Source organism: Bubalus bubalis, chromosome 7, assembly GCF_019923935.1.
Source record: "Bubalus bubalis isolate 160015118507 breed Murrah chromosome 7, NDDB_SH_1, whole genome shotgun sequence".
In the NCBI taxonomy this organism is placed as follows: Eukaryota; Metazoa; Chordata; class Mammalia; order Artiodactyla; family Bovidae; genus Bubalus; species Bubalus bubalis.
The window spans coordinates 91,725,594-91,752,529 of NC_059163.1; the positions used below are offsets into that span (position 1 = coordinate 91,725,594).

The 26,936-nt window shown below is 37.3% G+C and overlaps 1 protein-coding gene across 1 annotated transcript in view; it reads left to right on the plus strand.

The window, feature by feature from the left end:
* COL25A1 (collagen type XXV alpha 1 chain) overlaps nucleotides 1-26,012 on the plus strand; it is a 485,880-nt gene extending 459,868 nt beyond the window's left edge. Inside the window, exons 26-35 of the mRNA XM_045166311.1 lie at nucleotides 1,932-1,976; nucleotides 4,136-4,216; nucleotides 5,071-5,133; nucleotides 5,760-5,810; nucleotides 8,387-8,413; nucleotides 15,757-15,792; nucleotides 17,898-17,951; nucleotides 22,905-22,958; nucleotides 24,368-24,394; nucleotides 25,351-26,012. Coding sequence (XP_045022246.1) covers nucleotides 1,932-1,976; nucleotides 4,136-4,216; nucleotides 5,071-5,133; nucleotides 5,760-5,810; nucleotides 8,387-8,413; nucleotides 15,757-15,792; nucleotides 17,898-17,951; nucleotides 22,905-22,958; nucleotides 24,368-24,394; nucleotides 25,351-25,422 — 510 coding nt within the window. The 3' untranslated portion in view covers nucleotides 25,423-26,012. The remainder of the gene's footprint in view (nucleotides 1-1,931; nucleotides 1,977-4,135; nucleotides 4,217-5,070; nucleotides 5,134-5,759; nucleotides 5,811-8,386; nucleotides 8,414-15,756; nucleotides 15,793-17,897; nucleotides 17,952-22,904; nucleotides 22,959-24,367; nucleotides 24,395-25,350) is intronic.
* Nucleotides 26,013-26,936: the final 924 nt, after the last annotated feature.

A 26,936-nucleotide genomic window follows, 5' to 3' on the forward strand; every position in this document is an offset into this window, starting at 1 on the left:
CTTGTAATTGGGATCCTGGGTTAGCTGATACAGTCTTTGATGCTTTCCATGAGCTCCCCTTGAGAAAGTTGGGATAATTGGAGTGAGATGTGCCTATAAACTGGAGTCAGCAAATGCAGTGTGAGTCAAATATAAAACTCATTCCTGCTCAGAACTCAGAGCCTCAGACTGAATGTGAACCAAGTCAATGAGTATTTCTCCTTTCTTTATCAAACCAGGACTGTTTGACTTCTTATATATCAAATGTGCAAGCTAAGTTGCTTCAGTAGTGTCTGACTCTTTGCAACCCTGTGGACTGTGGCCCGCCAGGTTCCTCTGTTCATGGGATTCTCCAGGCAAGAATACTGGAGTTGAAGAAAAAAATACAAAAAAGAAAATAAAATAACAAAAAAATGAGAGAAAAAAAAAAAAGAATACTGGGGTGGGTTGCCATGCTCTCCTCCAGGGTATCTTCCCAACCCAGGGGTCGAACCCCCATGTCTTATGTCTCCTGCATTGGCAGGTGGGTTCTTTACCACTAGCTCCACCTAGGAAGCCCTATACATCAAATAACTCTTTACAAACTACATTTGGTGGGTAAAGGATAAATAATTCATGAACTGTATTTTTGTTTTAAACATTTGTGAGTCACAGTTTGGAAGGAAAAACGTAGCAACCATTATCCAATCCAGAGTGCTGACAGATATTCAGATTGCATGAGACTAGGGCTTAACCAGTTGCAGCCAACCTCAGCAGACTTGTTTGTGGCAAAATAAACTTTGCCACTACCACAAAGAGCAGGAAATCTAGAATTTAAAGGAAAAAAAAAGGTTTTTTCTTTTTTTCATTTGTTTGTCATGCCTTCCTTTAACATTTGGAAGGATCAAATTTCACACTATGACCAAACAGCTCTTAACGTTTTTACCAGGGAAAGAAGCTCCAACCATTTCCATATTGTGGTTTATAACATCACCAAACAAGGCTTTCTAGAAAAAAACAGCCTCAAGTCAGCTTCCTTGGAAATCTGTCTGTAAGGCAAACCATTCACTCACTCCAAAGAACTCGTTTTACAAAGTTTTCATGATGTGGAAATCAGAGATATTTATAATGGGATCTACCTAAATGACCCATTGATATAATATCTTATCTTTCAAAGAATTTGCTTGTTCAGTACATTTCTGACTGAAAGGTGACTGGACATTTGTTGTTTGAATAAATCTCCAGCATGTTGTTTAAATTTGTTTTTAATGGAACATCTTCAGTTAAGAAAAATAAATCCATGTATTTGAGGTTTGTCAAGGGTTCTAATAAATCATAATATGAATAGTAACTTTAGTTCATTCCTAGCATAGTATAGGAAATTGAATTGATCCCAAAGTAATTTTCTGTGGATTAAGATATTATCTGATTTATTATATCCTTCAGTGAGGCTTATCTGGAAATAGCACATTCACAATCATTATGAATTTGTATTCACTGTTCAAACAATGCCAGGTAAAATATTATAAATGTATGTGGCTTTGCATGTTATTTTTTCTTAAGTTAACTTCTATGTTTTTGCTCTTTTCTCAAATTTGAAAATAAGAGACATCATACAGATTTTTTAAGGAGAAAAAAATTAATTGAGGCATATAGGTTGTTGCTATAGGATATGCTCTGCCATCAAATGATAGCAATTTTTCTAGCCTGAATCTCATATAAGGGGATAAAATTTTTAAAAATGCTAGATCTTATTTAGCTACAGATAAATATTATTATACATAATATTCAAAAAATGTTATTTCACTTTGTGTAATGATGTGGTATGATGTAATAACATATTCAAGTTAGGATGCATTTGCTGAAAAGTTAAATTGTACTGTTACCAGCTAGCATCATTTTTTGCATCATTTTTAGTGTAGTATGCTACCAATAATAAAGAAGAAGCTAGCCATTAATTTTTGTCTTAACAGGGAGAACCAGGATCTCCAGGAGTCCCAGGAGTTGATGGAGAGCAGGTAATTTTCAAAGCTTTACACTGTCATTTAAAGCATCATTATTAATCACCTTTTATTATAGGTTTGAATACATTGTTGATATATAATATTCTCTTTTTTTACCTTCTGTTCTAGAGACGACATTAACTTTAAAAAGCAATTAGTTTTAACTGGACATTGCTTTTCTTTGTAGAAACATGCAAGTTATATAATACCTTAGATTTGTCTTAATAACTCTGATCAATCTACCAATGACATATGAATTTTTATTAGACTTGTAAGATCATTACCAATTTAGTAAGAATTATCTAATTCTTATCAGTGAATACAAATTAATTTAAGATTTAAATCTGTGACCGTAGTTTCTACAAAATTAGATGTTGCTTACACATGTTATTTTGATATTGTTTTATTTTCCCAAATAAAGATTACACCGAATTTTCTAGATCATTAGAAGAGACAGAAACAAGCAGGACACTTGTAGTTTTGTAGAATATGACAGTATCTCTGAGGGTTTCCCCCTAACAGAGAGATTGGCAAACATTTTCGATGAAGGACCAGGGAGTAAATGTTTTAGGCTTTACAGACCATATACATTCTCTATCAAATGTTTAAATTTTATTTTAAACATTCAGCCTGTACAAAAGCAATTTCTGAGCTGACTTTGGCCCTATGCCATGGTTTGCTCACCCCTAAAAGAAATGACCAGGCAAATGTGGACAATATTCAATATTCAGAGAGTCCAATCACAGGAATTAGTTTCAAGATATCTGATGTTTTCTGGGCTTCCATAATTTACTCAAGAAATGACTAAAATCAAGAAGATCATAAGAAATCAAGGACGTTATTTATACAGCTTGTGGAATACACAACAGAAGATTGTATTAGATAAGTAAATTAAGAGAAGAGTTATTTTAATATCAGAGTTGTATATTGAAATCATATAATGTCACACTAAGTTAACACGTGGTAGCTAAAAAAAGACTTTAGATGATCCACTGTATCCATCGGAGATCACATTAGCATTTAAAAACCCAGTGGTATTTCCCATTAATCATTATAAATAATTTGATATATATTATTATATACTACATAGACATCCCTACACATACAATAGCTGAATTTTTTTCTATAGGCTTTACAAAATCTTCTATACTAGGTCCATTGGGTTGGCTATCCTGCTGCTATGACTAGATTCCTAAAACCAACCAGGATCTGATTAGCTTTAAGATCCATCTATCTATTTAGGTACCCACCTGTCCTCCTAATAGATGGCTCTGAAGTAGGTGCTATGAAATAGGTGTAAGTAACAAGAAAAGAACCTTCCTATCCTTAAGGAGTTTTTAGTACAGAAAAGTTGGACAGGTTATTGCAACCAGGAAGCCCTATAATCATACCTGAAATAGCTATGATCATCTCTGCTGAAGAGTGGGCCATCTGGTCATAGTGCAGTAAGCCTCCTTGGATAAAAATGCTTAATGATGTACATTAATTTCAGTATTAGTATTGCAAAATTCCTATGTTTGCCTTCAGAATCCACATATATCTATTTCCTCACTGTAAAACAAGAATAAAAATCACATCCTGGATCACCTCAGAGAGATGTCATGAGAACAAAATAAGAATGCAAAGTGGAAGTATTTCTAAGCATTAATTGAACATGAGTGTGTAATGAGTGATCTCCCAGTCTGTAGATTGAACCATTGAAAACTGGTGACCGGAACTTCTGCCTACAGTTAAGGAAGGATAGGGGATGTATAATGAATGGAGATGGGAGAAACTCATTTGTACCTTTGTTACTATAACACTAGGTCCTGGTTCAAAATGTGTACTGTTCTGTTATGCGTTAAGTCCATTAAGTTGTTTTCAGGACTGATGACATAGAAGTAGCTCCCAGGTAAAAACGTGGAATCAGAAGAAATTACGTCAACACTTATGCTTATGCTTTTCATACTTAAATGGCCTAAGTAGTAGAATTTCATCTCTTCCATTACAAGGGGAAATTATAGTGATTAATGTAGAAGGTTGCTGTAAGAGATAACTCTACCTAAAAATGAAAATCAGAATCATCTCAGCATAGGATCCATTTGTTGACAAAATTGATCTGGAATTCCATTTTCCCTACTATGTAACCATCAATGGTCAGTATGATTCTTAAGTGCAAACCATGTCATTTGTAGGGACTCAAAGGCTCAAAGGGAGACATGGGGGACCCAGGTATGCCAGGTGAAAAAGGAGGAATTGGACTTCCTGGACTACCGGTATGTTTATACTTTTAAAGATGTGTTCATATTGAGATAAATCAAATAATCAGAAAATAGTTGTATTACTAGCTGCAGTCTCACCCAATGATTTATATAATGTTTTTATTTTTAAATATTTGAGGTATTTTTGGTTAATAACTACAACTAAGGCACTGGAAGAAGTTTTAAAGCATCTAACCAAATGAATTACAAAATAAACCTTTATGTTTTCTTGAATTATTTTCACTAGAAGGTAGTAAAATAAATAGAGTTGGTCATTAACATAAGGTGTAACCAATCATTTTTAAATAAATAATAATTTTAAAACCAAAAAAATACAGAATAATTGAAAACAAATTACAATAGAAAGTGTTCTCTTTATGTGTGCAGTATTATGGGGTGATGTTTTTATGGTTTTCCCCATAATTTTTGCTGAGAATTTGGAGAGGTAAATGTAGAAAAATATAGGAAAAAAATATAGAAAACCTCACTGCCCTAGATCATTTTTTAAAACAAGGAAATGCATAAATGTCAGTGAAAACTAAAAGACTGCTATTTAAAGTCAGCACCACCATTAAAATATAAGTTATAATAGGACATATTTAGCAATGTATAATTTAACCCATCAAGCATAACTTAGTTTTTATTTACCTTATAGTTTATTTCAGAAATCATCCACAATCCTAGGGATTTGAGGAAGCTTGCTGCTTAGCTTGAAACTAAAATGCAAGAAGATAAATCCTTGTCTTATATATCATGTTGCATGATATTATAACAATTTCAAGAGGATGATGGATTTGGGGAGAAAATTCAGCTGTTCCTTATACTTTGCAAGTAACTTGACTGGCTCCACTCTTAATGGTTATTTGTAGGGTGCCAATGGAATGAAAGGAGAAAAAGGAGACTCGGGATTGCCAGGTCCTCAGGGCCCTTCTGTAAGTCCGTGGTGGCTCAACGTTCACGGTTCCCGAAAAACCCTGAAATGGGCCAGTTATTCACCAACTTCAACTCATGCCAGATGGCTTATCAACAGTAGAAAGACCATGATCCTCTTGGTCTGTCAAGCTATACAAGAAGTATCTGTCAACCTTGTACAGAGAGAGACAAAAGTGTCTCAGAGGTCTGAGTTTGAAGCAATTTCTCAGAGGACTGTCTAATCCTGAGGAGAAAATCAGTGGTTTTCCCACGATGCTTGTGGGTCGAGCTCTGTGCATGTAGAACCTACGTTTTTTTCTTGATTTTTTTCTCCAGAGCTTAGTGAAATATTTGAGAGTTTGATCGTGGTTGTAGCATTATAGCATTTCTTGGTAATCAGTTGCTTCTTTTTCTTTTAATGTGCTTTTGATTTATTCTGGCTTTTGTAGAACAATTGTATTTTTTTAAGTTTGTTTTTTTTCTCACAAAGGAATTTCCAAATGTACAGAATCAAGCACGTTATTTCTTCCAGTATCCTTCCTCTGCAACCATTAATGGCCTTAGCAGAACCCTAGCTTGAGACTCAAGCCTAACTGCCTTATCTGAATGAAGTGACCAAATCCATGTTTATTTTCCTGACATGCAGGTCATAGGCCCACCAGGCCCACCAGGTCCCCATGGCCCACCAGGCCCCATGGTAAGTTTCCCTTCTTTCCAAAATGGAATCATTTGTTTAAGAGCATACCTCCAGAGAAAGCATGAACTCATCCCTCAAAACAGCCAGCTTGTATCTGGTACTTCCCAGGCGGAAAATAGGAGGTGCTGTTCTGATTTTACGGTGTTGTCTTTCACTGTCCCAAACATATCTGCTGGAAAGCAGTAGGGTAGTTTTGTGATAGGAAATTTGAAGAAATAGGTTCAGCAAGTTTTACTGTACCCTCTCTGGTGACTAACACCATAAAGAATCTGCAATGTGGGAGACCCCCATTTGATCCCTGGATCAGGAAGATCCTCTGGAGAAGGGAAGGGCAACCCATTCCAGTATTCTTGCCTGGAGAATTACATGGACAGAAGATCCTGGCAGCTATAGTCTATAGGGTCACAAAGAGTTGGACACGACAGACCAACTAACACTTCACTTTCGCATAGTATGAACACTGAAAAATCATTTTAACCAATCACTGTTCTAGGCCATTAATACCATAACAAGTTTAATATTTATAGCTATTAATGAATGTTTTTAACAAACTTTGGTGGGAGAGAAGGGTCTGAACCCTACATGACTTTTGAGATTTTAGTTCCCTGACCAAGGACTGAACCTGGGTCCTTGATAGTGAGAGCTCAGAGTCCCGACCACTGGACCACCAGGGAATTCCATGTTTCTGACGACAGAGGATGAGATGGCTGGATGGCATCACTGACTCAATGGACGTGAGTCTGAGTGAACTCCTGGAGTTGGTGATGGACAGGGAGGCCTGGCGTGCTGCGATTCATGGGATCGCAAAGAGTCAGACATGACTGAGCAACTGAACTGAACTGAATTGAACTGAACTGAACCAACTTTGAGGGTTGTGACCCTTTAATGAAACATTCAATAAGAACATTTATAAAACAGTATGATAACAGAAGCTCACTTCTACACGTGATATGTTAATATATTGTTGGATCTTTTTCTTTTCCCTTTTTAAGTGCTTTGGCAAATACAGTGTTCACTGCAGATATCTTTCAGTGACCAGTGGAGAAATGACTATGTCCTCATAGAATTCATGTTCGGTGAAGAAGGTAGCCATTAAAGCAGCATAATTCTCCAAATGTCTACCTAATGACTGTTGTATTAAGGCTGGAACTAGAAGGCAGAATGCTCCAAATGCTTTTGACTGGGACAGATTGGGAACAAGTCAGGCAGCCTCTTAGGTCACATTCATCTCGAAGGTGTCTTGATAAACCATATGTCTTCAACCCCAGAGATTAAACAATGTGTCAGTCTCTCTTTACTCCAGTTGTGCTCCAAGAAAGAGCATTATTGGAATGGTCTAAACCACAGAGCATAGCACCAGATCCCAATCATCCACTGGGTTTCTATTTCATACCACAAAACAGTTATAATTAACCATATTTTTATAAACCTAAACAGTTCCTTAAGAATCAAGAAAATGGCATACCTTTGGCTTTTCTGTACTCCCACCACTTTGTTAGAAAATTAAATTTAAAATGCTATATCCGTTCATATTACAAAATTAATTAGTTTAAAGGAATTTAAAACCACTTCTAAAATGAAATAATACTTGATAAGATGACCACTTCCTGAAAACGTTTATCCACAACTTATTCAAAGGGAAAATGTTATTCCAAAGTAGACATGTATAACAAATCTATCTATTGCTTGATTAAAAAAAAAAAAACTTTTTCCTCTTGCATGATTTTGCTGACAAGTATTTAAATACTGTCTCCAAATAGTTTAAATGACTTGAAATTTAAAGCAATCCACAGTAACCTTTATTTAGTTAATTTAGCTTAGCTAATTAGTCTCTATATTTAGATTTTCCACAAAATACATGGGAAAAGCCCTGACTCATGGATGTGTTATGACTTCCTTCCATTGGTAAAGAGTTATTACATTTGAGCCTTGAATAATTCGTCTTTGTAAAAATAAATGCATTCTAAATACCAATGTTTAGCACTCCTCTCCTAGAATCCTTTTCTTAGCCTTAAATTAAAGAAATGATCCAACAGGGTTCCAAACTTGACTATCAGTCTCCTCACTTTCTTCCTCCTCTAGATTTTTCAAAACTTTGAGGTTAGAGGAGTTAATAATTGAAAAGATCTCCTTTACTGGTACTTAAGAGTTCCAAACATATTTTTGGCAAATTTCTGTCTTTTAAGGCTGACCTCTATTTCATATAAATTCATAATGTATCTCACATAGTCCACCTAGATTTTTTTTTGAATAGGAATTTGAGAAATAGAAGTAGTATGGGTTCACAAACACTTTTTTCTGGGTGTTTTTTTCCCTCCCTTGTAACCCTGGCAGATTCCCCTCTGCCTGTCAGAGATACTCAGCAGAAAGAATTGCTATTAATGTATTTCCTATTGCAGAGCCGTCCACGAGCTGGAAGGAACTTTCACTGAGTGTTAATACCCACTGGCCTGCCTCTAGCTGTAGATCAAACAAGATTCTTGTTTTACATCTCTTTTGTTACTTCATATAATAGTCACTTCTGCTGAGAAACAGTGATTCAGTTCTTAATTAAAAGCTGTGTTTTCCGTTTTCAGGGACCCCATGGACTTCCTGGACCAAAGGTAATCCAACAAATCCCTTGTTTGTTTGATTCTATTTCATTGTTAATCATGGAGAAGCATGACAGACGCATGCCTGTCCTGTCTTATTTATTTGTCAAGTAATGTTGATAATCTTTAAGCCTTTAAGTATCCAGATGTTTAAATTTCACAAGGAATGATTTACCACAAATATAAGTGATATCACCTGGAGATTAATTAGTCCTCATTTTGCCTTTTTCCTTGTCACTATGTCAGTTTCTTAAGTTACTAATCACAATATTATACTCAAAATCAACATTCCAAAGGGAAAACAAAAAGTGAATCTGATGAGGTTCTGACACTAGTCCAGATGCTCTTTCTTAGTGTGGTGTCTCTAGTTATATATTCAGATGTTATTGGTTGACACTTCTTGTTTGTCATATAGCAGCACTGCATCTAAATGCTTTGATTGTCCAGCATCTTAATTTTGCATTTCCCTGTAAGTCACTGGTGTATAATGAGGTAGGGCGTATCAAGTGTGCTCTACTGAGAAGAAGATCACATCACATACATGTATTCTACATTTGAACTAACAAGAGAACAATGGAGGATAGCCCTTCCTTGTCAGAATTAGTGCAGGTCAAATCGTGAAGATGGATGAAGATGTGTTCTTTGCCTTCGTGTAGACCAAGAAGACACCTTGGAGGATTAATATGAGACAGACTTCTTCCAGCAAGTGTCTGGGATAAGGACCCATCTTCTAATCTCAGCTTTGTCACTGACAGGCCATGCGTCACCTTGGGCAGATTATGTCCCCTCTCTAATCCTTCCTTTACTCGAGGAGTGAACTTGCCTCAGAGGGTTGTAATGACTGGATGAGGTGTGATTATAGAACACTTAGCAGAAGGTCTGTGCAGCTGTTGATAAGCACCCACTACATGTCAGCTGTTCTGGCACTCCTGTTTTGATGCTTTTCTCTGAACAGAAAAATTTAGCTAGTGCTCAAGGCTGCTTGGGGGCTTCGCTCATGGCTCTGATGGTAAAGAATCTGCCTGCGATGCAGGAGACCTGGGTTCAATCCCTGGGTCGGGAAGATCCCCTGGAGAAGAGAATGGCAACCCACTCCAGTATTCTTGCCTGGAGAATCCTGTGGACAGAGGAGCCTGGCAGGCTATAGTCCATAGGGCCACAAAGAGTTGGACATGATTGAAGCGATTTAGCATGCATGCATGCATGTGAGGCTGCTTGAAAGAAGATTCACGACTCTTGACAGCTCCTCAGTAGTGAGTTGATGCATTTAGTGGAGATGGGTTGGGGGACCACATAAATGCAACGTTGGCACTGAGTCAAAAAGCCCATAGGCAGCCCACTGTCTCTTCTGAGGATTCCCTCTGGCTCACCCCACTTTCGGGGTGGTACAGGGATTGCTCTGACTCCAGAAACCTGAGTTTCCTTTTTGAGGTAAAGCAGGTGACTCAGCCAAGAAAGGAAAAAGTTCATGCCTCTTTATTCTTCTTAAAATACTTTACCTTCTGGTAAGGCCAATGAGTGACAGTGTCTCAGTGGCATGAATTATTATTTAAGATAAGGGCACTGTTGGAGGGGTCAAAAGAGAGAGATTATCTATCAGCTTTATCTTAGTACTTATCTAACCTCCTTGGATCTCTCTTCTCACACTGGATTAAATACTATTTCCTTCTCTTGGTCTCTCTTTGGATTTTAAGGTACTGCTAAGGACCAGATTAATTGTAATGACTCAGGCCAAAGCCACCAAGATCATTTTTAATTCTATGAGTGATTCAGTTACCCCATCACCATTAAATTAATAGATGCCCAAGATCCTTTTGATATCTACAATGCAGTTATTTACTTTGCTTACACTTAACTTCAATTGTTACTTAAATCATAGATTTCAGAGAATTAAAAAGTTGAAAGCCCCATATAGATTACCTGTGCTAGCCCCTTGATTTTATAAATATTAAACTATAGGCTCAGGAGATTTAGGTTGTTTTCCCTAAATTACACTGCTAAGTAAGTGAAAGATCTGGGACTAGAATTTAGGATCAGAGTTGAAATTTTTGGCCCAAAATTGGGAAAGGAGTATGACAAAGCTGTATATTACTTAACTTATTTGCAGAGTATATTATGCAAAATGCCAGGCTAGATGAATCACAAGCTGGAATCAAGATTGCCAGGAGAAATATCAAGAACCTCAGATATGTAAATGATACAATTCTAATGGCAGAAAATGAAGAACTAAAGAGCCTCTTGATGAGGTTCAGAGGAGAGTGAAAAAGCTGACTTGAAACTCAACATTCAGAAAACTAAAATCATGGCATCCGGTCTCATCACTTCATGGCAACTAGAAGTGGGAAAATGTGGAAGCAATGACAGATTTTATTTTCTTGGGCTCCAATATCACCGCAGACAGTGACTACAGCCATGACATTCAAAGACCTTTGCTCCTTGAAAGGAAAGCTATGACAAACCTAGACAGTGTATTAAAAAAGAGAGACATCACTTTGCTGACAAAGGTCCAAATAGTCAAAGCTATGGTTTTTCCAGTAGTCATGTACGGATGTGAGTGTTGGACCATAAAGAAGGCTGAACACCAAAGAATTGATGCTTTCAAATTGTGGTGCTGGAGAAGACTCTTGAGAGTCCCTGGACTGCAAGGAGATCAAATCAATCAATCTAAAAGGAAATCAGCCCCTAATATTCATTGAAAGGACTGATGCTGAAGCTGAAGCTCCAATAGTTTGGCCACCTGATGCAAAGAGTTGACTCACTGGAAAAGACCCTGATGCTGGGAAAGATTGAGGGCAAGAGGAGAAGGGGTTGACAGAGGATGAGATGGTTGGATGGCATCACTGACTCAACAGACATGAATCTGAGCAAACTCTGGAGGATAGTGAAGGACAGGGAAGCCTGGCATGCTGCAGTCCGTGGGGTCGCATAGAGTCAAACATGACTGAGCAACTGAGCAGTAGGCTACCTTCTCAATTAATGCTCACTGCTATCAATGCGGATTCCTCACCAAAGAAATTCATAGCTTACCAAGGCTGCCCTGTCTATTCATCATCTCAAGATCACTTGCTAAATCAAAGTCCACACACAGGCAAAGCCATGAATCTCAAGTTTAAATCAGTTAACTGACATTGATTGCTGAGCCTTGGCTTTAATCTCACATTGATTCTAGCTCTGTGACAGTCACAGGATCATACGTCACTGACCATAGCATGTTTGGATTTCCTATAGTGGCAGAATTGCAGACTTCCTATCTCGGAACTGCCTGAATCCACTAGGTCATGCCAAGGTGTATATTATTTTGTGACCCCTTTGAAAGTTCAAATATAGAGCATGGTTCCATGGATGAGTCTGGCTCACTGTTCCCTAGAATTTCCTGATGAGGAGAATTACCTGGGGGACATTAACAATATCGTTCCTACTATTAACAATATCGTTAATGTTAATGTTCCTATTAACAATATCATTAATATTAATGTTAATGTTCCTATTAACAATCTTGTGCTACTGTGGCCTAGGTGGGGCCCTCGACTCTTTACCAAGCACTGCACTGACTTTCATCTTCAGGCAAATAGGGGAGAAATACTGCCCAGGTTAATAATCCTTCCTGCCATGCAGGCATAATCTCTCCCCTCTCCCACCCCCACCACTCAAGATTGTATAAGGCATTTGAAAATGAAACCATCTTTCTTTCTCAAGTCTTTCAAGATCTTATGATTAAATTAGTATCTATACTTAAAAAGTGAAAGTGGACAGGTCACAGTTCTATTTCTAACATGCTGCTGCTGATAGAAAAGAGCATATTGCATTTTTAGATTTTTAAAAACAGAGTTGAGAATTTATCACTTTTCGTGACTTTTATAATGTCACATTAAGTTAACTTCAAACCTCCTTTATTCTAACTATTTATTTATTATTATTTATTTTAACTAATTATTCTAAATATTTAGAATATTCTAACTAGTTATTTATTAATTTATTAACTATTTTTTTCTACTCTATTTATGGTTAGTAAAACCCATAAAAGTTTTGTGATCTTCACATTCTCTTCCAGGGTTGGCTATTTGTTGTCTATCCTATCAATTAATCCACATAGGGACCTGACTTGGCAATGTCCATGAATGAGGAGTCACCAAATGGCATTACTTCAAACATTGGGCTCTACATTTATCACATTGCCCTGGACGAAATGCTTAAAGGCTTAAAATATTCGTTTGTAACACTGTCCTGCATATTCCAGTTTTCTATTCCAGCAGAGTGGCTCTTTCCTGCTGAACATCCTTGCGCATCCTCTACTCTGACTGTTTTGATTTGCTTGGTCAGAACAATGTAGCATAACACTAATTTCCTTGAACTAAAACTGAAAATATTGGAGCTCAGCCATATACTTTTTTGGTCATAAGGAGCAGATTTTCTAAGGAATTTTGCTTCCTAGAACATTATTTAATTCCAGCTTGTCCATTTTTTGCATTTTTAAAATTAGTTTTGAACTGGTGCAAGACAAACCTAGCCTGACTCTGCTGTTACCTAAAACTGGAATCTGCAACCGTGTCAGACTGGCTCTCTTCTCTCACAGTTGAAACACCCATGATAGCAACCAAAATTGGCATTTGCTTTTGCATTTAGGGTGAACCAGGGTTAAATGGTGTTAAAGGATTGAAGGGTGAACCAGGTCAAAAGGGTGACAGAGGACCCCTTGGTCTTCCAGTAAGTAAAGAAAACTTTCCATTTCGGTGCAAATCTCAGACTATTCTTTCTACCCTAAGTAACAACTCTGGTTTACTCGGTGACTACCATACAGTTGAGATTTCTGTAATTAGAAAACATATTGTGTTCAAGCGGAGCTCAGCCCAGTTTTATTTTCTCTGATGTCTGCTCATGTGTCAGAGGAAGACCCCATAACAAACAACACCATGAGTGTTCAATTACATACGTGCCAGCCTTCCTCTTTTACAGCAGACAGTTCTTCCCCCATCACCCTCCCCTTTAAAAAAAATGTTATACGGATTGTTTCATAATTTCTCCCAAACGCTTTTACAGTTTAGTGTAGTGTAAGATCCTCCCTCAATTTTCATTTTTTCTTCTTCGATACTGGAAAGCACAGCCCCTTGTCAGTGGCAGGTATGAAACTGGCCATTGTTGAAGGCGTGAGTTCAGTGCCGTGGCTCCTACAGTAATCAGTCATATCGTGGTCTAAATGTTGTGTGTTGTTTGTGTTGGAAATGCCCTCTTATGAGGTTCTTGTGGCAATTATAAATAGTATGGAAGAAGTATTTTGCAGTTATTTAGAGATTTTTTTATTTTGAATGAAAAGATTGCATCTTTCATGCTCTTTATGCCGGTCTTCTTTCTGCAATAACTAAAAAGTTATTAAATGATCATTAAATATAGGGTTTTTTGTTTGGGGCCACACTGTGTGGCATACAGGATCTTAGTTCCCTGACCGGGGATTGAACTGTGCCCCCTGCAGTGGACACACACAGTCCTAATCACCAAACTACCAGGGAATTCCTAAATGTGAGCTTTAGTTTCAAGCTTTTTTTTTTTTTTAGTTTCAAGCTTTTTAATATTCTTTATATTCAGTGAATGCAGATAAAAATTAGTAGAGAACATTATAGATTACATTATTAAAATATTACATAAAAATGGTAATAGAAAATATTTCATATGCATATTTTATGCATAAAAAATTGGTGACTACTTATTTTACTTTTTCCACAGGTACTGTATTATAAGTACTAAAGTATTCCTCTTGATAGCCAATGCCTTACATAATTTCAGGCATATAGTAGATGCTTAATATGCATTCATTTATTGAATGAATGATGTAAGTCTTACATTAGAATATAGGTTAAATCACACCAATTAAATCATGCCACAAGTGTGAAATCCAAAACCTCTATAACGACTGTGAGTCAGGAATTCACATTCCAGGTAAATATTAATATAATATTATTTGTGTAAAAATTTTATCATCCCCTTATTTATTTTTAAATGCTATAATAGTGGCGGCTCTGAAGAAAGTATCACAAAAGCAAAGTAAAAATTTGGATTTCTATTTTACTTAAACCCTCAATTTTATTTCTTTGAAATTTGCCCTAATTTCAAATTTAGGATGGTCGACCATTTTTATGCAACATTTAGCCAAAAGCTCTACATCTTCTAGCTCTAAACAAACAATAACAAACACATTTTTAAAAATTTTAATCATTTCTAGCTAAATTAAATTTTGCAGTTATAATCTGATTCACAATAGGATTGTACATAAGGAATTGTAAAATAAAAAAACTAAAAGTACCCCCAAATGTATGATATAGCATCATTGGTAGAGTTTGCAGCTGGAATAGATTGTTTTTCTTCCATTTTATATTATTAACTACATCTGAAGCATAAAATGGGGAAATAGTTCTGCAACCTTGCCAAGAGAATTTATAGAACTAGTGCATTGTCTTTCTTAAATACTCCTTGATCAAATCAACATTTTCAAGGACTATAAATAAACATTTGAGTTTTGAGATACAAAAGCCATATTAAAAAAGTAATTGTGCTTACTCTTAAGCATTGAAAATGTCATCTTTTGGTCATACGTTATACATAGCCTAGGGATGAGGAAATAAAAGCATGCATTGCCTGAACACAGCATTAGATTTTTAAAGCATTTCCCACTCAGACTCTGATGCTTGATTGTTTGTAGTGAGCTGAGGAACAATGTTTGGGGCAGTTAATTTTTGTTTGGACTCCGGAAATTTTTCTGCCTTTTTCCCATTCCTAGAAGTCCCTCTAGTGGTGACTAATGTGAACACAGTAAGAACAACGCAGAAACAATTATTTGTGTAAAATCCAGAGTCACCCTGACATGTTAAAATTCTGCATTTGTTTTTCATAAATGCTATTCTAACAAGTAAAACTAGAGCTCTTTTCCTCTCCTCTGAAATTCTAACTTGATTATTATAATGAGCCCTTACCTAGGAGACTGGCCATTATCTTTTTTCCAGAACCTAAAGAAATATATTGTGAATAGCACAGTCTTTACAAAATTTAATTTCATATGGAAATTAGCAACCCGGACTGTTACTGGTAACTATTTCAAAGCCCACTTTATAAACCTCATTCACTTGATTTCCAAATAAGAATTTGCTGAATGGAAATGTCGTTAAAATGCCATCATCTGTGGGGTGTTTATTGTCATGTGTTTTGTTTTGTTTTTTTAACTAACAATTTGTAGCGATGTGATTTTCATCTCAGAACCCTGTGACCGCGTATTATGTTGTTTAAAGTGTTACATTTGTTCATCAGCGCCTCATACTAATCTCTGTTCTTGTCATTTGTGTCATACCCACCAACCCTGCTACACACAGGGAGCATCTGGCTTAGACGGAAAGCCAGGATCCCGGGTGAGTCAGCACCTCAACTTGCTCCAACATGTTTTGTGGCTATGAATTTTATGCTCTAGAACAGACTCCCATCAAATGATGAGGAGTGCATGGGACTGGAGCGGAAGGAGAAGGTGGACAAAGAGAGTGATCAAAAAAGGGAGAAGCAGAGGGAGCATGGGTGGCAGGCCTGTTTGAGACACAGCCTACAGCCTGGGTTCAGGTCTGGATAACTTGCAACATGGGAAGAATGACTGGTCTGATTGACTTCATTGTCTTAGAATCCCAGACAGACTTTTTTCATAACCAATGGATACATCCTGCAATTCCATGTGAGAGGCCCTCTGAAGGAATCAAAATCATGTGACATCATTTTAACTTGCTTTCCTTTTTTATGTTCATGTCTATATTAGAAATGTAACTTCTTCCCTGGAACTAACTTTCAGATCTCTGTGCATCGAAATGATTCATCTGTCTTCTGTCATTTTGTCTCTTTTCTATGGTTCTTCAGAGGTCCCTCTCTTAAAGTTCAGCTTCAGGTCTTCAATAGTTAGAAGTTTTCTGAAGATGAGCTTGGAGTTCAGGCAGTAAAAGAGAGATCAAACTTGATGATAATGCAGCAACACTAGAATGAGTTTAAAACCCTGAATTATTTCATGTCACAAGGCTCTAATATTGTAAACAAGAAGAGTAAAAGAGAAATAGGAATACTGTTTAAAAAAAATTGTGCTGGAATAGCTCCTATGTTTGTAAATGCCATAACAAATTCATTACAAATCTAAGCATAGTCTTCCTGAAAATGAACAAATATATCTGAGGTCCTTGCTAGATATTTTAAAATAATTTTATTTATTTTATTTTTATTTTTGGCTGTGCCGGGTCTTGGTTGCTGCCCCGGCTTTTCGCTAGTCGTAGAGAGTGGGGCCTGCTCTCCAGGTGCAGAGCTCTGTCTTCTGATTGCAGTGGCTTGTCTTGCTGCTGAGCACAGGCTCCCGGTGCGTAGGCTTCAGCAGTTGGGCACAGGGGCTCAGTAGTTATGGCTCCCGGCCTCTGGAGCGCAGGCGCGATAGTTGTGGTGCAAGGGCTCAGTTGCTCCGCGGCATGTGGGATCTTCCCAACCCAGGGATTGAAACCATGTCTGCTGTGTTGGCAGGCGAAATCTTTACCACTGAGCCACCAGGGAAGCCCCTTGCTACATTTTTAAGCATCAAAAGAAATTCCAAACTCCTCAATTTATTTACTTATTTTTTATTTTTGCCACACCCCACGGCTGCAGGATCCTTGTTTCCTGACTAGGCCTCGAACCAATGCCCCCTGCAATGGAAGAGCAAAGTCCTAACCACTGGACCACGGGGAATTCCCAAGCTCTTCAATTCTAAAAACCTGTTTCAGGATGTTATTATTTTCACTGGACCTCAGTGTTCCTTTGTTCATTCAAATATTGCCTAGTCTGCCACAAAAATCCTAATCCTGAATCAGAAGGCCAGAGGGCAGTTATGCCATTAGATCACCTGGCTGCCTGGTTTGTGCCTTGCAAGCTCACAGACCTGAGCCACTGCCGCAGAACCCAGGAGAGGAATTCCTTCCTTCTAAGCCTCCTGCTCCTTCCAACAGAGCTGAAGAAAGTTTGAACAGTTAAAACATTGTTCTTATTTATTGAATTTTTTTTTTTACTTGTATAACTGTTCGAGCCTCTTAAGCTGCTGAAAACAAGACTTCAGAGCATTTGTGGCCAAGAGGAGTGGGGGGTAACTGTGGGGCCAGAGAATGGATGTGAATAAGAGGTGACGTGAAGCAAGAACAATTACATTTTTCTTCATATGGTTTTAGGGGCAAAGTGAAGATGTTCCATTTAGCCAGGGAGGAAATAGATAATTAAAGTTGATGCACAGTTTTGTGTGTGTGCCTTTCACTGAAATATGCAGTTATATAAATCATCCCTTTTGCATGAGTTTCTTGAAAACTACTGGCCTGAAAGAATCAAGAATAAAGCAGTTTGAAAGAAGATGTGTCGTCTTACTTTCTAAGGCATTATTCACCCAGGAAAAGTCCAGGATAAATTATAACTGCATTTCTTACAACCCTTGGGATATGTCTCATATCTTCCTATTTTTATCTTTTTTTAGGGTACAGATGGCCCTATGGGACCCCATGGCCCTGCAGGTCCCAAAGGAGAAAGAGTAAGTCACTCCTGAGGTTATAGAGCCGTGGTCTAAAGAAAACACAAAGTGTGGCTTTTCCTGTTTAGCTGATCTGACATGTTCATTTCCCAGAAGAAATAAAAGACCATCTAATAGTAAATGGAAATAGATACCGTCTTAAGTTCTACTCAAAGTCCTCATACAGGGAGAATGACAGAGTATTAGAATATGACTGCTTTAATTTAAAAAAAAAGCAAAAATAATGCATATATTTTCATAGCTAAAATAAATAGCTCAGACCATTGCTTCTTAACCCATAAGGAAGATATTTTCATTGGGCCTTTATCCAGAAAGTTGAAGTCAATAGGGCTAAAATTTCCGGGATTATATAATCTGGTGGATAATCTTTTATATAAAGCTCTTGTATTCATTCAGAATAAGTTATAACCTTTTTTAAAGGCAAATTACAAAACCTAAGTATTCTCTGCACAGTTACACATGCTTCTTTTATTTTAAGCAAAAGAATAGCCTTTCTTTAATCATAAGGAAATAATTTTAGTGCTTTATAAAACAAAAACCTTTTACAACCTCTCTATATCTTTGAGGGGGAAAAAGAAATTCAGTGTAGAAGATAAATATCTGACACAAAAAAGAAATGTACTAAAGCATCAGCAGCTGGTTATCTTTCTAGAACTTCTCTCCCTTTTTTTTCTGTTTTTCTCTCTCTTTTTCTTTTCCTCACCTTGGAAAACTTAGCAGGTTTTTTTGTGTCTGAGTAGAACTGTGTAATCAATTTTCCCACCATCCAGGATGGATATAAAGAAAGTATCCTAATAGTGAGGTCTTCAAAATGTTGGGATGATTTGCTGTGCATGTTTGTGGTCTTTTAAAACTAGATAAGAGTTTCATCAGTCTGGGATAATTTGCTTTAAAACAAAGAGCCATATAGAGATTTCTTTGGCATACATTCCAATCCCATAATATCATGTCCTATAAAGTGAAATCACTTAGTAAATATTTATCACATTACAATATACAAAACACAGTGTACTCTAGTGTGAAATGGAAATGCTCTCCTCCCATTTGTGAAATCTGTTTTGCTAATTGTTCTAGTGAATTGCATAATACTATTATAATTGATTCATGATCCTATAACCTTTTATTAATACACTGTATATATTTACTCAGTACAGTAAAGGAATCAGCTGTATTCCATGATTTAAAAGAGTTTATAATCTAATTGTAGAGGAAAAAAATATCTGCAAGGAATAACTTGATAATGATGCCAAAATGAATACAAATAGTGCAGACTGTGGATTCAGCGATGAGGAAAGCTGGTGTTACTCAAGAATGCTTCTAGAAAGAAGTGACTCTTAAAGGAAGAAATCATATGAACCTGATTATCACTGTCTTATTCCTAAGATCAAACCAAAGACTTATGAAGATCATCTTAGAAATATTTAAAAGCCAAGAGTCTCATGCTGCTGATGCATTCAAGCATTGTATCAAGAGATCCAGCACGTGAACTAAAAATGGAGCATCAGATCTCAAGTAGTCTATTGGCAGAAGGCCCTGGGACTCAAGAGGGTTTACCGTTTGGTAAATCAGCTGTTACTTCCGAGAGCTCTGCAGTGTCACAAGAGTATCAGGTCTCAGCGCTGGGGCGGAATGCACCAGGGGAGCAAATGAAATGACTAAGAATTTGTGCAGGCATAGTTTAAGTCAAATGGTGTGCAGTGTAAAGTGTTATGCTTATATTTACTCGGCGTGTTAACTATCTTAACTGGATCAGATAGCAGTACTCTCCAAGTGTGCCTCACCCTAAGTGCTAAACTGGAGTGTGATTCTCAAAGTTAATTAGTTGAGGTGCCATCTGGACTCTCTTGAAAAAGTTTCACATTTTAAAGAGGCAGGAATCAAGAAAGGGGGCCATTCTAGATTAATCCCTCAGTGTAGACAGGCAAATTAAAAATCCTGAATGAAACGAGACCAGCCTAAAAGAAAATAGGTGTTTGATGGACAGTACTGTTTGAGAATTGTCAAATACATGACTAGCAGTATTAGTATGCATGACTAGTAGTAGTAGTATGCATGACTAGCAGTATTAGTATGCATGACTAGTAGTAGTAGTATGCATGACTAGCAGTATTAGTATGCATGACTAGTAGTAGTAGTATGCATGACTAGCAGTATTAGTATGCATGACTAGTAGTAGTAGTATGCATGACTAGCAGTATTAGTATGCATGACTAGTAGTAGTAGTATGCATGACTAGCAGTATTAGTATGCATGACTAGTAGTAGTAGTATGCATGACTAGCAGTATTAGTATGCATGACTAGTAGTAGTAGTATGCATGACTAGCAGTATTAGTATGCATGACTAGTAGTAGTAGTATGCATGACTAGCAGTATTGAGTACGCGTGACTAGCAGTGTTAGTACACATGACGAGCAGTCTTAGTATACAGCTCCTCAGAGCACCCGATGGTCCTCCCTTCAGCTGATTTCTTCATCTTGGCCTTGTAACTACTTAGAAACTCTGTAGAATGTGTTAAATTTGAGAGAGGTTCAGCATTCTTTTGGAATGAATTAATCCAGGAAAAGAAGTAGCGCATTCAAAACCATGTGTTAATATTTCACTCCTTAAAGTTTTCAAACGAGGACCGTTAGGATGATTTTGGTTCTAAGTGACAGAATCCCAACTCAAAATGGCTTTACACAGTAAAGAAATTGATAGTTTTATGTAGCAAAATATTCGAAGAAGGAAGTCTAGTCTTTGCTTCTGTGCCCTTTCCCTGAGCTGGCTTTGCCTGTTGACCGCAGGCAAGCTGGTCACAGTGGTTCCAGACTTCCCCTCTGGAGAGGCATCAGCAGAGAACACACACAGGAACCCTCTTCTCCTTTATCTTCCTTAGCATCAAGGAAACCTCTGCCCAAGCTTCCCAGCGACTTCCCCTGACACCTCAGTGACCAGAATTGGGTCATATGTCCATTTCTGAAACAGTCACTGGCGAGGGGGGTGCAGTGGTCATTATTAGCTTAAAGTAATTATTTGGGATGGGCAGTTCTATAAATGGAGTTTTCCATAGACAAATGCTTCATGACGGCTTAATTCAAATCAGTCATGGTGTATTAATTTTAAAAACAATAAAGCTGAGGTATTTAATCAGAGGAGGAAGGAGGGACTAGGTATATCTTAATAATCTATGGAGATATTTCAAACTAGATCTACTCTAATCCATTGAGTTTCTTCAAATTAGACAGGCTCCAAGTTATGTGAATTCTCCTTCTAAATCCCCACCTCCCACTACACACACACACACACCCACCCACATCATCACCGCCAGCACCACTACATTGTAAAAAAAATCATAAATAACACTGCCAGATGGCAGCACTTATTTTGAATAAGTACTCTTTGTGTTGCCAAGCCCTTTTCATTAAAAACAAGACCTTTAACTGTATAATAACAATGATAGTCATTATTTATGGACATATTATTTAGCAAAATATATTTCATATTTTATAATAACATTTAATCTTTAGAAAAATTATTGCAGAATATGTATTCTTCTGATTTTACAGCCAGTGAAACAGACACAGAAAGGTTAAGAAAGTTACTCAAGGCCACACTAGTAAGTGCCAGAACTGGCATTCAAATTTAAATCTGTTTCATTTCAAAGCCTGGCTATTTTCCTGAATGCAACTCCTGTTCTTTCAGTAATAAACATGAAGTATTAATTGAACTTCTACTAAATTCAACAAGATTTTATTGTATTTATTCCCAGTAATCTGATACTATATGTGCCTCTAAGTGACAGTGTTAATTAGCACCAACAACTCCTAAATTTAAAGATTGTTAACAGTGAGTTGAAATTTGCCCCCGTGGCAATCTAGAGAGTAGAGAAACACAGAATAACCCTTGGATCTGTATGCACAGTTATCAGCTGAATTTGTCATTTTACCCTTGAAAGAGATTTAGCACCTTTAAACTTCCTCAAGGGTGGTGATAAAAGAAGGTAACATTTTCTGTTTGGCCCTCATATAAACATTGCCATTCCTCCTCAAGTTTTCATACTAGACATGGACTGTCAAACTTTGGAGATGGCAGCAGAAGAAAATACTACTTGAAATGCAGAACATTTATTTCTTTATTATCACAATTATATCATATTCCTGGGACCACCTCCAATTGCACTTTTATAAGTGTTCAGATTATTGTCTAAGCCAAGGCGAACTATTCTCCTTCAATAGGTACATGCAGAGAGCAATGAAGGCAGTAAATTCCTACATTATCAAGCATTGAAGAGAAGGCATAAAAGTTTTTAAACCATCTTTTTCATAAAGGAAGAAAAACATGCATGACTTAGTGATTTGACTTGATTCATTAATTCTACAAATATTTACTGATGTGCCAGACACTATTTAAGCTGTGGGCATGCAGTAGGGAACAAAGCCAGGATCCGGATACCCTGATGTGCATATTCTAAGGAGGGACTCAGCAGAGAATAGACAATTTATAACATGCGTATGTCTCCTGGTATATGAGCACTCTCAAGTAAAATACAACTCAAGTAGGATGGAGGGGAGGGGAGTAAAGCAGGAAAGGCTTGCTGAAGAGGAGACATTTGGTAGGAGGAAAAAAACCATTTTATCCTTACATTTTTGAAAGAGTAGTAACTTAAAATAATTAGTAATGAATAAACATTTCACATGAATGCCAAAGAAACCCAAGCACAGCACACTAGATAGGCAAGTCCTTTTGCACAGTTGGACAGCGTCAGTCTGACCTACAGCCCTTTCAAAGGTGATTCTGTAAAATGCACTAATATTTTCTTTTGCTGTATCACTGGCAGCAACCCTGGAAGAGTCTGCCTTTTTAGAATTTTGATAGAATGATGCTTCAAATAGAAGCTTTAGACACAAAGCATTAGAGAAAGTGTATGAATATAGACGTTTGTGTATGACTGGAACTCTCATCTTTTATTATAGGGTGAAAAAGGAGCTACGGGAGAGCCGGGACCCCGAGGGCCGTATGGTCTGCCCGTGAGTTCTGTGTCTCTCGGTGTTTCCCCCAGCATGTGTAGACGATCTGTTTTTGGCGCAGTTAACTCTCCCCTCATGGGCAGACTAATCCCATTAGAGGAGCAAAGAGCAACCCACTAATTCTCTTCAACACCAGTGTAACTGTGTGTTTCAGAGATAGGTCATATTTGTGCCATGTTCTCACACTTAGGGACACTCATCCACGTGCTTCACAAGACTGAGAGGATCAGAGGCTGTCCATGAGATGGACAGGGCTAAGCTGAAAGCAGGATTTGGGGCCATCTGACTGGACCCGTACTTGGCCCTTCCTTGGGAGGTCATTGTACCAGAAGTGGGTGTGGAAGCTTTATTTAAAACAACTGTCTTCAGACTTTATCCATTCTCATAGATAACTTACAAAAACTGTTCTTGCTAATAAAAGTTATTTCTAAATTGATATTTACAATGGTTTTGCTGTTTCTGACCTTTCTAAATCACTGTGATGACAAGTGATCTTCAGAACAGAGAATGTTGATAGTGTTCTATCTTCTGAAAATTCTCAATTACCCTCACTTCAAATTGAGGGCCTGGGGTCTGCTTCAGAATATTCTTTTTAGGATAATTGTGAATGATGCAATGGGGTAAGATAGGACTTCAGTAGAAGCACATACTTACTGTCATCTCAAGGTTTTTAACCACTGTGTAGCTTCTACATACCTTGCACATTCTAGTTTTTATAAACTGAAATAAAAGCGTCAGCCATGATTATTTGAGTGCTAAAAGAGATGCCGATTTTGAAATAGATTTCAAAATCTAATTGATGGAATCAAGCATCTTCTCAGCAAATTTTGGGTGGATCCATTGTGTGACCCTAGTCATTGCCCAGAAAATCTGCTCCACAGGGGTGAATGGATAGGGGACCATTCATCTACAAACAGTTTTAAAATTGTGAGCTTCACACCCTCAGTATTTATAGACAAGGTGCACCTCTAGACAAATTAAAGCTGTATTTAACAAACAGTTTTCACATTCTTTGCTCACTCATTTATTAAGCTGTCAAAGTAAAGTAGTTTTGATTTCCATATTCTATTAGTGCTTGTGTGTTTTTAAATCAACTAAACAGTATTTTTGCTTTTGACTTACTCCTAGATAAATAACTTGGATACCAAGAATTAAACTTCAGCAAAATATCACACTATTTAACCTGATACATACTAAAACATGTCCATCACCCTTAACTGCAACATTAACAGTCGCTTCACTCGATTTAGTGAAATAAATTTGCATTACTAATCAATAGAGGATTTTTTTCACTTTTCTGAATTAGTTGTTTTAATACTAGTGTTGCATGTCCAGGCAGCCTTAAATAGAACAATAGCCTATTTATGAAACGTAGGAACACTAATGTAGCCACTGTGGTTCTTTGGCAGGGGAAAGATGGAGAGCCTGGTCTTGATGTAAGTAAAACATACAGTAAACATCCTCCCATTATAATAGATGCTGATGGTCTCCATCATCAATCCCAGCAAGAATAGTTCTAATTTTTTTCTGTGCACATAGTTACGCATACAGCATATATTGCTCTGCATGTAGACAGCAATATGAAATCTACCGCTAGTGTCTGCATGAGACAGACATGGAGGCAAAGACCATAATTAGTTTGGTATAAAATTAATAACTGACAGTTGATATACTCCAAAATACTTTCCCAAATTAGAGACACTCAACATCTGTGGCTGAACCACTTATTTTAAAATATGCATAAAATTGAAACATCTTTTACATGCTACCCTTAGGGAAACGGTTATATTTATTTTTAAAGCTGTTATACAGTATTTTTCTTTTTAGCATTAAAGTCTCTATATATCTTATAGGAACATAATTCTCTAAAAATAATGTTAAAGTCAATCCCTCTTGAAATGTGTACTGCTCGTCCTGTATTATGTGAACAGTAGCAGAAGCAAAAGTGTTAGTAGTAATTGTGTATAAGGCACTGTGGTGTACAGACATCATTCTGGTACTTTATATACATCTTCGAGTTTAATGCTCACATTGGGAGTTGTGTAGTAAATATTAACCTCATTTTATGGTCAAAGGACTAAAATGCTGAGGTGAGTGATTTGCCCACAGCCACACAAATCCAAGAACGTGCCAGGATTCACACTAGGGTCTTAATATTCTCTCCACTCTGCAGTTCTTTGGAGAAGCAGCAAGAAACCCTTTGTTTATAGATACTTGAGATGTTAGGAAACTGTTATTTCCAAGCACTACTTTACCCATCTAAGTTTTGAGATTTGGGGCCATGCCATGTTTCTTTATATTTGCGTTCGGAAACATGAAATCTTGTTTCTTTCAGTATGGTTTTGCCACAGTTACATCAATAGATCTTTTTGGTTTGCTTTTTATCCTGTAGGGTTTCCCTGGTCCGCGAGGCGAGAAGGGTGACCTGGGAGAAAAGGGGGAAAAGGTGACCTCTCCAACCTAGCATGTGCCTGCTTGATTTTTCTGCTTCTGTCTGCTTTGCTGTTCAAGCTGTGTGATTCTTTCTTACATCTCATCTTTCTCCATCCTGTGCTCCAAAAAGACACTGATGTCTGATCTAATGAACCAGGTCTTCACAGAGGAATAAAGAAGGCTACACTGAAAGAAATAAGGGCACTCAATGTTAGTGTAAAAGAAAAGAATTATAATCCCCCGAAAATCAGGCTACAATTTTTTGGACTACCTGACACCAATTAGTTGAAAAACTGAAGTTTCCAGGAGGTGTCAAAAATGAGAGGGGTAGGCATTTATTACATTAATAATATTAAATAGCACAAATCTGCAGCAGTCTTCTGGCAGAGCTCACCTAAGCCTATAAAGCCAGCACCTCATTTATCTCCACAACATTCCCGGTAGAGACAGGATATGTCCTGTATCTTGATTTTTTTAGTTGGAAAGTGGAAGACAAGCATTGTTTCTGAGACCATTACACAGGGACCAGGACTTGTTGCCTTCAAACACCGCAGACATTTTAAATGAAGATATTAGTGTATTTTATGAGACTGGTTTTTAGGTTCTATCTCAAGATAGATAAGGAGCCAATATCAGACAAAATGGTTTTATGTCTGGAAACAAAGTTTGGATTATGGCTATTTTAAACCACTTTTTCTTCTTTGAAGAAAAGTTATATATAGTTATATAGTTTTATATATATATATATGACACAGATGAAGAAGGGGGGAAAAAAAGAAACCTCTATAGAATAATGAAAATACTAAAAGTGGCTGAATTGTACTTCCACAGTTCAAATTTAAACCAATTCTCTTTCTCAGATTGGGCCTCCCATGTGGCTCAGTGGTAAAGAATCAGCCTTCCAGTATTGGCAGGAGATGCAGGAGACACAGGTTCGATCCCTGGGTCAGGAAGATCCCCTGGAGGAGGAAATAGCAACTCACTCCAGTATTCTTGCCTGGAAAATCCCCTGGACAGAGGAGGCTGTCAGGTTACCGTCCATGGGGTCGCAAAGAGTAGGACATGACTGAATGACTGAACACACACACACACACACACACACACACACACACGCACAGTTCTCAGATTAATTTATGCTCTACTTAACACACTATTTTCAAAACCCTATAAATTCTCTTTAACAGTGAAGTTCATAGATGTTAAAAAGCAAGGCCAAATGAGAGTTGCCCCAAAAAGGATATTAAGCCTTCTGTGTATTCTTTGGGCTTTAAATAATACTTAGCTTCCCACTCCTAGGAAAGTGCATGTGAGTGGTTATATAAAACATCACCATCATCATTGTCAATATCATCACATTTATTGATGTGTTTTTATGTTTTTCCTAGAGCTTTACATATGAGAGTCTTTTAATCTTCATAACAACCCCCTAAGGGTGGCGTTATCATTGTCCCCATTTTCATAGGCAAGGAAACTGAGGCATAAAAAAGTTCTTTTATTCTGAACCGTAAATTGTAACTATGAAATATACATGTTTTGAGGTAAAAG